This window comes from Mustela erminea, chromosome 20 (assembly GCF_009829155.1).
Source record: "Mustela erminea isolate mMusErm1 chromosome 20, mMusErm1.Pri, whole genome shotgun sequence".
NCBI lineage: Eukaryota > Metazoa > Chordata > Mammalia > Carnivora > Mustelidae > Mustela > Mustela erminea.
Window position 1 is genome coordinate 10,055,414 of NC_045633.1, and position 11,393 is coordinate 10,066,806.

The 11,393-nt window shown below is 38.0% G+C and overlaps 1 protein-coding gene across 3 annotated transcripts in view; it reads left to right on the top strand.

Annotated features, from left to right (window-relative positions):
* SMG1 (SMG1 nonsense mediated mRNA decay associated PI3K related kinase) overlaps positions 1 to 10,899 on the top strand; it is a 106,497-nt gene extending 95,598 nt beyond the window's left edge. For 2 of the 3 annotated variants that reach the window (XM_032328393.1, XM_032328395.1), the window contains 6 exons: positions 1,217 to 1,444; positions 2,116 to 2,327; positions 2,700 to 2,806; positions 3,616 to 3,795; positions 3,879 to 3,985; positions 6,442 to 10,899. In XM_032328393.1, coding sequence (XP_032184284.1) covers positions 1,217 to 1,444; positions 2,116 to 2,327; positions 2,700 to 2,806; positions 3,616 to 3,795; positions 3,879 to 3,985; positions 6,442 to 6,519 — 912 coding nt within the window. In that variant the 3' untranslated portion in view covers positions 6,520 to 10,899. The remainder of the gene's footprint in view (positions 1 to 1,216; positions 1,445 to 2,115; positions 2,328 to 2,699; positions 2,807 to 3,615; positions 3,796 to 3,878; positions 3,986 to 6,441) is intronic. The other variant, XM_032328394.1, reaches the window with a different exon arrangement.
* The last annotated feature ends 494 nt before the right edge of the window (positions 10,900 to 11,393 follow it).

Consider the following 11,393-nt stretch of genomic DNA (forward strand, 5'->3'; position numbering starts at 1 on the left):
CATGACCTAAGCCAAAGACAGACACTTAATCAACTGAGGCACCCAGGCGCCCCTGTTATAAGGGATCTAATGATTAACTCTAGGGGCACCTGGGGTGGCTTGTTGGGTGGAGTGTGTGACTCTTGATCTTTGGGTTGTGAGTTTGAGCCCCACACTGGATGTAGAGATTACTTAAAAATAAAATGTTTTTAAAAAATGATGATTAAATCTTGCTCTTAGTCTCCAAGGAACCCAGTAATAAATAATACAATGAATTAAAAAGTTAAAAGAATTCTCAGAGCTACAGTTGGAAATACTGTGAAGGTTCAGAGGGTAGGAGAAATTTCAATGTATAGGAAATGAGTTACATGCACTGAAATAGGATAGCAGACAGAGTGCTAGTTGAAGTTGAATGCTGGACAGAGGAGTTGAGTCCAGAAATAGCACGTTGGTAAATTTGGTGTTTATATTTTATGGGAAGGTTTTAGGCTGTGTATTAATTAGGAAGCTCTGGTGTTTTTGTTTGTTTGTTTGTTTGTTTGTTTGTTTTTAAGATTTTACCTATTTATTTGACAGAATGAGAGCAGGAGAACAGAAGCAGGGGGAGTGGCAGAGGGTGAAGCAGGCTTCCTGGTGAGAGGAGCCCGAAGCGGGGCTCGATCCCAGGACCCTGGGATCATGACCCGAGCTGAAGGCAGACGCTTAACAGCTAAGCCACCCAGGCCCTCCTCTGGTGTCTTTTTTTAAAAGATTTTATTTATTTATTTAACAGAGCGATCACAAGGAGACAAGAGATGCAGGCAGAAGTGGGGGGTGGGAAGCAGGCTCTATGCTGAGAGAGAGCCTGATCTTAGACCTGAGATCATGAGCTGAGCCAAAGGCAGAGGCTTTAACCCACTGAGCCACCCAGGCGCCCTCCTCTGGTATCTTTTTAAAGAGTGATTTACGCTGGGTTTAGAGTCCTAGATACAGGTCACCTTTGTTATTCTAAGTATATTTTTTATGTCTTAAGTTTTAAGCATTTATTTCCTGTATGATAATGCAGAAAAGTTAAAAATCTTAATCTGTATCTCATAGATTATTAAATTAAGTAGTGTTACTTACATAATTAGTTCATGATTTAGCAAATGAGGCTCTTTGTGTCAGTTTGAGTTACTAATACCTTTTGATGGTGATGATAAAGAATCTTACGTTATTCCATCTGATACTTCAATCAAACAATGCTTGTTCTGTCTAGGACACCAGTCTTGAACATCCTATTGGCAGCTCTGAATGGCTTTTGTCAGCACACAAACAATTGACCCAGGATATGTCCACTCAGAGGGCAATTCAGACAGAAAAGGAGCAGCAGATAGAAACAGTCTGTGAAACAATTCAGAATCTGGTTGATAATATAAAGACTGTGCTCACTGGTCATAACCGGCAACTTGGAGATGTCAAACATCTCCTGAAAGCAATGGCTAAGGTAAGACTAATTCCACTGACACACAGTTAACTCCCTCCTTTCATAAAAATTATAGTACATAAAAATATGTATAGTTGTATTTGGGATAATAATGGTACAAACAAAAACAACATCTCTCAGATCACATCTTCCAGTTTGTAATTGAGTTAATTTGTGTTTCTATCGACTTTTTTTTTTTCTTTTTAAGTCAGGTTGTAGTATTGTGATTTTTGTACCCAGAGAAACTGTGGGCTAAAGAGATTGATTCATCCAAAGTCCTATAACTTAACAATAGAGCTGAAACTTGAATGTAGTAGCCTCAGAGTGTTCCAATCTCCCCCCACATCTTTTCCTCCTCCTAACCCTTATTCCTAAGCTCATATGAGTTTGCCTCCAAAATGAATGAGATATTCTCTCTTCCCTCCAGTGTCCTACGTAATCTGCATAGTAAGGAGACTGAACCCCCAGAAAAGGCTAAATAATAGTAGATCATTTAACTCGGGGGGTTGTTTTTACTTCGAGTTTTTAATTTGTACTGGAAATAAGATTCCTATAGAAAAAGTTAAAATGTAATTTACAGATTAAGCACATATTTGAACAACATTTATTACCTGTTATTCAAAATTTTACTCTCAACGAGTTATAGTTGAAACGAATACCATTTCTCTTACTCACTGCAATATTGATTCTAGGATGAAGAAGCTGCTCTGGCAGATGGTGAAGATGTTCCCTATGAGAATAGTGTTAGGCAATTCTTAGGTGAATATAAATCATGGCAAGACAACATTCAGACGGTGCTCTTTACATTAGTCCAGGCTATGGGTCAGGTTCGAAGTCAAGAACACGTTGAAATGCTCCAGGAAATAACTCCCACCTTGAAAGAACTGAAAACACAAAGTCAGAGGTAAGAATGCCTTCTAACCTAAATTTGAAATGTAGTCAAAACATAAAACATGGTACATGGGCGCCTGGGTGGCTCAGTGGGTTAAGCCGCTGCCTTCGGCTCAGGTCATGATCTCAGGGTCCTGGGATCGAGTCCCGCATCGGGTTCTCTGCTCCGCGGGGAGCCTGCTTCCTCCTCTCTCTCTCTCTGCCTGCCTCTCTGCCTACTTGTGATCTCTCTGTGTCAAATGAATAAAAAAAAAAAAAAAAAAAAAAAAAACATGGTACAGTAAGTTTTGTTTGATTCATCTAAATTTTTTCAGTTTTGTTCATATTTATAAGCAGTTACCTGGTGAAACATTTCACAAATAAGCTATTTTATTTTGTATTTCAGTATCTATAATAATTTAGTGGGTTTTGCATCACCCTTAGTCACCGATGCAACAAATGAGTGTTCGAGTCCAACGTCATCTGCTACATATCAGCCATCCTTTGCTGCAGGTATGAGTTTTATAATTCAGAAAAAAATCCCGAATCTTGATCTGTTAATAATCTACACATTGACGCTAAGATGTTTAATTATACTTTGTGTCTAATATGTTTGTAGTCAGCACCTTTTTAAAGAGTTTTCTTAAACTCTGTCACAACTCAAATGGAACACATTTTGGTTTAATTTTAAAAGTTCTTGGGTGAGAAAGTAGAAATATCTAGTGTTTAAATCCTCTTTAAATAATTTATGAATATAAAATAAATGCTTGTTGGGTAAAATTTTTAAAAAATGGGAAAATTTGTGGCTTCATTCCAGTTGGAGGTAAAACCATTACATATTTCTTGGGCTTGTGTGTATGTTTGCACACACACATGCACAAATTGGGATCATTCAGTGAATGCAATTCTTCTTGCCTTTTCCCACTTAATATTGGGAGTTTCCTTGTCATCAAACAGTCTTAAAAAAATGACTTAATGCCCCAGTTTAGTATGTCATTCTCTGTCTCTACCATATTAATCCCACATTCTTGGACAATTAATATATTTATAGTTTTTTGATGTCATAACAAGCAGTGAGCTTGTTTTTGAATGTCTAATTCTTTAGGTCTTTTGAATTTGTTTTTGAATGTCTAATTCTTTAGGTTGTGTTTTTAGGACAGTGTCTATTTCAAGGAATAAGGACTTGAAGGTTGTAAAATCATACTTATTTTCATGGCTCTACATTTGTAGTTGATGTTTTGAGAGAGCACTGCCCTGCCCTCTCCTCTTTGTCTCCATCTTCTGTTTACGTGTGAATTGAGCTACCCACTCTTTCTCTGTAGCAGTCCGGAGCAACACTGGCCAGAAGACTCAGCCCGATGTCATGTCACAGAATGCTAGAAAGCTGATTCAGAAAAATCTTGCCACATCAGCAGATACTCCACCAAGCGCCATCCCAGGAACTGGCAAGAGTGTTGCTTGTAGTCCTAAAAAAGCCGTCAGAGACCCTAAAACAGGGAAAGGTAATAAGTTAGAATAAGGATGCATGAAATATTTATACAGAGTGGTGATTTGACTTACATATAAACTTTCCTTTGCTTTGTAGCTGTACAAGAGAGAAACTCCTATGCAGTGAGCGTGTGGAAGAGGGTGAAAGCCAAGCTAGAGGGCCGCGATGTTGATCCTAATAGAAGGATGTCAGTTGCTGAACAGGTGACCATTTTTTAAACTTGCTCTATCCATTTTAATGCTAATGAACAGTACAGGCTTAAAGATACTCTCACCAGTATCCTTGGTGTTCATCAAGAAATAAGGCACTGACGTTTATTTTCAGAATTCAGAAGATTTTGAGTAATGGTGGCTCTGGAGTTGTCACATAGTCACTGTTGTATTCTGACTCTGTCCTTTTAGCATATTTCCTTTCTCCCCATCCCTCTACTAACAGAAATTTAAGGTGTGACTTCACCCACTCTCTCTACTCCACCAGAGAGCAGTTAATCTGCATTTTAAAGAGGACTATCTGACGGTTTCCAGCTAAACCAGGGTGAGGTTTTGGGTGCAGGAATAGTATCTATAAAGCGTTCGGGGGTGTCAGTTTGTCTGAAGTCATTACTCTGAAATTTTCTCATTAGTGTCATTAAAATTGTACATAAGAATTTGGGAATGAAAATCCACCCCGTGCCCTGGCTGTTTATTTTGAAATTTTTAAACCTACAGAAATGTCGGAATGCTCATGTACTCTTTACCTAGATTTAGTAAACCAGTTGTTTTCCTACTTTTGCTTCATCTTTCTGTGTATTGTGTATGCATACACCGTTTTTTAGAGCCATTTGAGATTTGCAGACACAATACTTAATGCTTAAATACTTCAATATATGTCTCCTAAACAAAACATCATTATCAGCTCAGGAAACTCACCATTGATGTTAACATTCACTGTTACCTCACATGCAGTCCATATTCAGATTTCTCCAGTTACCCCAAACTGGCCTATATTGCTTAGCCCTTCTCTTTTAACCCGCTGCCGCCCTCCTCCACAACAAGATCTAGTCAAGGCTCATCTTGCATTTCATATATGCTTGTTCTACTTTTACTTGTCTTTAATGTCTGAACAGTTCCTGAGCATTTTCTCTTTTTTTCCTTTTATGACATGGACCTTTTTGATGTTTTCAGACCAGTGTAGAATGTGGCTGACTGTGTATTTGATATTTTACTCATAATTCGATTCAGAATCAACATCTTTGGCAGGGATACTATGTCAGTGATGTGTCTTTGTGTGTGCCATCTTTTGTGTTATTAAGTTAGGTCCTTTGGTCAAGGGTAGTATTCCCCTGAATTCTCCTTTACTGATGTACCTTTTCTTCTATGGGGTAAAAATTTGAGACTATCTTATTTTCTAATGTTTTGACATCTACAATTCAGTTTTAACATCAGCAAGAAAAGATCCTTTTTATATTTTAAATGGTTGTTACATTGCTCTGTATGACCTAAAATTAAACTCTTCCTGGTCAAAAAAATTAATTTCCTTAGAAATTGTTAGGTTTAGGGGAAAAAAAACCACACAGGTAATAATGACTCAGGGGTATCTTTGTTTTCAGTTAGGTTAATGACTTGTGTACTTTCAGGATGGTCCATCTGTTTTTTTTTTAAGACTGCATTCGTTTATTTGGCAGAGAGAGATCACAAGTAGGCAGAGAGCCAGGTAGAGAGAGAGGGGGAAGCAGGCTCCCTGCCTAGTAGAGAGCCTGATGAGGGGCTCAATCCCAGGCCCCTGAGATCATGACCTGAGCCGAAGGCAGAGGCCCTAACCCACTGAGCCACCCAGGCGCCCCTGGTTTTTTTTGTTTGTTTGTTTGTTTGTTTGTTTTAAAGATTTTATTTATTTGAAAGAGCTTACATGAACTGGGGGAGGGGTACATGGAGAGGGAGAAGCAGACTCCCCGCTGAGCAGGACACAGGGCTCTATCCCAGGATGATGGGATCATGACCTGAGCCAAAGGCAGGTTCTTAATCAACTGAGCCATCAGGAAGGCACTCCATGTCTTTAACTGTCTCTCTGTCTGTTTGATGGATGCTTGGCTATGGTGCTTATTATTGTTTCAGTCATTAAATTTTATATGAAGGAGAGCAGGAGTGGGGTAAGTATAAAGATCTTGGTGCACAACTTTGGTATAAGTCATAATTCAGCAGCTGTATATGGAGAATTTAGCATACATTTGGGCCCTCTGGATTCTTTGGATGTAGAGATGATTGTATCTCTTATTATAAAAGAAAATTTAGCGGAGTCAGAATCAATAGACATTTGTCGAGCACCTAACTGTATTTCAGAATCTGCCGTGCACTTCTTTTTACACTGTTTAAGCATTTACTTAGTGACTTCATGTGTTTAACCCCAAGAGCACCTGTGGGGTCAGTGGAGGCTCTGTCTTCATCTAAGGATTTATAAGGCTCAAAGGGGTTGTAACTTTTCCAAGACACACATCTTGTACATAATTGTGTGGAATTAGGAGGGAAGCTCAGGTTACTTAACATTTCCACCATAACAACTACACATCCTTTGGGTAATTAATCTGGGTGATTAGAAACTCAATCTTAAACAACTCCTAGAACTCATGTATGTTCTTTGAAGTTCTGAGTGGTTTAAAATATTCTCCTGCCTGCTTTTACAGGTTGACTATGTCATTAAGGAAGCAACTAATCTAGATAACTTGGCTCAGCTGTATGAAGGTTGGACAGCCTGGGTATGAATGGTGAGACAGTAGATGAGTCTGGTTAAGCGAGGTCAGACATCCACCAGAATCAACTCAGCCTCAGGCATCCAAAGCCACACCACAGTCGGTGGTGATGCAACTGGGGGCTTACTCTGAGGAACCCTAGGAAATCTCGGTGCGCTAGGAAGTGAATCCTGCAGGACAGCTGCACTCAGGGATACGCCCAACACCATGGCCTGCAACCCCAGGGTCAAGGGTGAAAGAAAGAAAGCTCACCGCCTGAACATGGAGATTGTCTTTCTGCCACAGAACAGCTGCAAACGTGTCAGGAGGTCAGCTGCAGAAAGAAATCGGGATGCTGCGGAGCACAGAGTGATTTGGAACTCCATTCCACCTGACCCTGTGTGTACAATCCAGGAAAAAACAAACCCCGCTCAGAAACAGAAAACTGGGGCCGCGAAGAAATCACAGCCAAGGAAGATTTGATGCATTCAGATTCTCGTGTAACACTTGTTGCTTGGCAACAGTACTGGTTGGGTTGACCAGTAGGTACAAAAAGGCTATGCGATAAGAATTTCAGAAATGGACTGGAAATGGAGAGCTATGTAACAGACACACTACATTGGAAGAACTTACTTCTGAAATGAAGGGAAAAAAAAACTACCCATCATCCTCCTCCCCAATCCCATACCATCTACCCATTCCCCTTTACCTGATCTAGTAGATTAGCCATCTTTCTAATTTACTTTTATTTCAATCCTTATATTTCATATGCCTCCATCTCGATGTTGTTAACATAACAACTTATGTTTGGAGTGACAAACAGAAATTTCTCCAGAACAACTGAAAACATGGAAAATTCAAGGATTGTTTAAAGGTGTGATGATCACATACAAAATATAATTCTGGTTATTTAAGTCATTTCTGTGATTCTATCATGTACAGTTTCCAGAATTGTCACTGTGCATTCAAAAGTAATGAATCTAACAGACATTTGATTTAATGTCTCCCCTTTGCTTATAGTGTGCATTTTTGGGAGGTCATTCAAATTTTCCCTCTTCTGCGATTGCTGTAGTTTCTTTCATAGAAAGTAGCTAATCCAATGTAATCTTTTACCTTTTTAAAAACCAGGATAGAGTACTATTAGAGTTTTACATTGTTGATGAGAGATTAACAATAAAGTGATGTTCTGGTGGAGGTAGAGTGAGATGTTTTTTAATTGTTTTCTCATTTAATACTTTTAATTTACACTTTGTAAATTAAAAGTGCTTTGGTGTACCTGGCATTTTAGGACATGTACATGAAACATCAGCAAAAATGAGAACCACCACCATCTTTTCTGGAGTTCAGTTTTTAGTCTGTGAAGTACTTTACTTTTTGCACAATTTTAATAGTTGCTGTGAATTCATGATCAAGGTTTCCTTAAATTTAGTATTGCACTTCAGTACTGTAAGCTGAATTGTTGATCCAAAATAAAAATCCAGACTAGGATTCATAAAATCACGTATCAACACAGAGTAGAACACAAAATCTTGATTTAGTACCTTTTTCCTGCATTTTAGAGGTTAGGACTGTGATCATTTGTGGTTGCCAATCTTCACAGACAAACTTGAAGGGTATTAAGGAAAGATTCCACATAGCTCTGGCCTTTTCTGTATTCTGATTGCCACATTAATCTATAATCTTAACATACCCATGAGAGAATGCATCTCAGTGCTTTTCTAATACTTAGGCAAGTATTGCAAGAAAGGTGGTATTTTCAAATACCCGGGTGTTTAATAGCAAGTTAAGGAACCTAGTGCATCAAATTTTATTTTCTTCATTCATTTGAACCTTATTTTCACAATCAAAACAACCTATCTGGAATAATAATGCCATATTGTGTTATGCACGCTGCTTTATTTCCTAGAGGCTGTGTGGGAGCTACTGCACTTAACACTTGATTACCTCTGCTCTCTCAAAAGTAAAGTCTTTTTCAGCAACATTGTCAGAGAAAGAAACTTATCACAGTGATAAAACAAGTTCACACTAGTTTGTCCCTACAGGTAGTATTCAGAAATTGCTTTTTCTTTGGTAAAGAAGATAAATGAAATAGGTGAATTTTATTGCCTGTGAATTTCAGGCCTCAGAGGTATTTGGCACCTTATCCGAGCAAAAACAAAACAGCTTTATATCAAAAACCTGTGCCTCTGGTAAATTATCCATCACTTTTATTTCAAAATGGTCCTTCAGAGAACAGTGTGGCATGTACATGTTTGGTCGTGGAGCAGATGTAACTGAGGACTTGAAAGCTTGCTCTTTACTGCACTCTGGACAGTAAGACCCCAGTCTGTGCGGTCTGACTTCCTCTGGGAAGTCATTCTGCTGAGCAGCCTTGGCTTTTTGAACAGTTATAAGCAAACCACAGATGTAATCACTGGTGAAATTCAGCCCTGGTGATAGAGCAGATTGAGAAGACAGGGCTATATTTGGGGTATTATCTTGTAAAATATAGTTTGGAGTGCTTTCGTTAGTCATACATTTTTGATGATATAAAACACCTGTGGAAAACCAGGGATCTGCTCTGCTCTTTTCATCTCTCTCTCTCTCTCTCTCTCTCTCTCTAAGATTCAGGGGGTATAGAAGAACCTACAACCTCTTCAATTCAGAGTACCCTTGGAAATTGAAGTTTATCTTAAGTGTTTTGTTGTCTTTTATTTTCTAAAATTGCTTCAATTTTATTTGGTATCTCTACAGAGCTGTGGAGGCTTAGTTGGTTTATGGAGCTGTGTGTATTAGTTTTTCTTTGGTGTGTCTTGCAGGATCTCATTCTTTCTGGTCATGAGTTAACATTTGCTAGATGATTATGAACATTCTTTTGTGTCTGGCACTTGTGAGTTTTGAACTTTGTGAGATTTCTGTGTGTGAATTGATAATCAAGCTCTTGATCTACTTCCCTACATTGTTTTTTTAGAGCCCAAACCCCAGGTTCAGGGTGAGGGTTTGTGTCACAAAGAAAAGCTTCCATCACTTCTGCCCTTAACACTTGCCACTATTACCTAAGCTTAGTATGTAGTTTTCTTAATATTGTCTATATTTGGTATTATCTGCATTGTTTTTGTTTGTGGTTGTTCTGATGTGTGAAATTTAAGGAAAGAGCCATTAAAAAATGCCGAGCAGGGCAATGCAAGTACAGCCAAATATTAGAGTTGATGTGCAATCTTAGGTCCTTTTAAATCTGGGGTATTATAGGCAGTACTTTAAATTGAAAAGTCTTCCTGGCCTATTATCCTCCACATATTTGTAATTACTCTGGGGGCTTACCTGTTTTGGCAGTACTAAAAATCAAAGGAGCTGGTTCTTCTTTTCTCTTAATTCTTTTCATATTAAAGGAAGCACCTACAATTAGCCTGTTAGTCCTATTCATACACATCAAAAATCAGTGACTGCTTTACTCTTAGCACACGTACATTTGTTTTAGACAAAATTAGATGTGAAAACCAGTGACCTTCCATTCTCTATCTTGGGCTTGCGAAATGTAATTTAGAGCTGTAAGTCTGCCTCCTAAGGAGGCAAACTTCTAGTAATGTAAGGGTCACTTAAGGTAGATTTTGTTTTCAATATATGGATTAGGAACATTCCTTCAGTGGAGGAAACTAGCGTTACAAATTTTTCCAAACATTGCAGAAGGGGAAATCTACTGTATTATGAACCTCTTAAGGATTTGTTGCACTTTTCCTGCTTTTTAGGCCTGGGTAACAGTGTCACCATCCCTTTTTTTCAAAAGGGCAGTGGACTCCAAGAAACTTTAAAGGTTCAGGGGTTAGTTGTACAATGGGAACCCCTTGAAGTCCCTTGTTTTCTATGGGAATTTGGGCTTACTAGGGAAAAGCTGTTTGTTGTGCTAATGTAAAACTGTCATACAATTAGTTTGATTTTTTTGAAGATGGGAAACTCAAGGAATTGCATGTTCTGAAATGCAGGCTTGTAGAATGTTTTTCCTTCAAAACAGGCTGATTTTGTTCTTTTCCTGGCAGTCCAAGTTTCAGCTCCTATCTAAAGTTCTTGTGTCAGTTTTTTTTCTGGTTTAAATTTCTCTTATATTTCCACCTGTAATGTCAGTGGCAGTATCATACTTCACTTGTTAATTTACCATTATAAGAGCAAATTTAGTTGAACTGAATCTTCCTTGTCCTAGTAACATTGTATAAATAAAGTGGCATCTCTGTACAAAAGGTTGTAATGCCTCCCGATGGATATAATTTTGTGATTGTATTTAAGATTAAAAGTTGAATAAATCACACCAGCTTCCTGAAAATGTTCATAATGCATCTTTTGGAAAACAAAAATACATGCCTACTTTGTGCATATTTGCATTAACACAGCAAAGATTGTATGAAATACATTTTTCAGAAAATAAAGTCTTAAAAGACGTAGCATTTAAGCTCTGAATTTATTGGTTGAAGTAGTATTGGTTCCAGAAAACTTGCTTTTGGAATATGGGTAGAGTTCTTGTTGGTTTTTTTTTTTTTTTTAAGTATTAATACTTCCAAAAATTTTTGTAAAGCTTAATTCTCAACTCTTTTTTTTTTAAGAATTTTTATCTTTACACCCAGTATGGGACTTAAACCACAACCCTGAGATCAAGAGTCAAATGCTTGGCCAACTTGAGCCAGCCAGGCACCCCTCAAAGTAATTTTATTTTTCTTTTTTGTAAATCTTCGAAGTAGTATAGTATTTTTGAGCAGCAGTGAAAATTTTACTTTTGTGGGTAAGTTCTAGTATTGTGTGTAATTTGTTAAGCTTAACTTTATTAGTATTTAAAAACAAACCACAGGACATTACTGGCGTGTGTATTCCTCTTGGGTGTGAAAGCTCTGAAGGAAAATAGAATTAAAATGGTTTGTCTTAAATATCTGGAAATCAGGTTG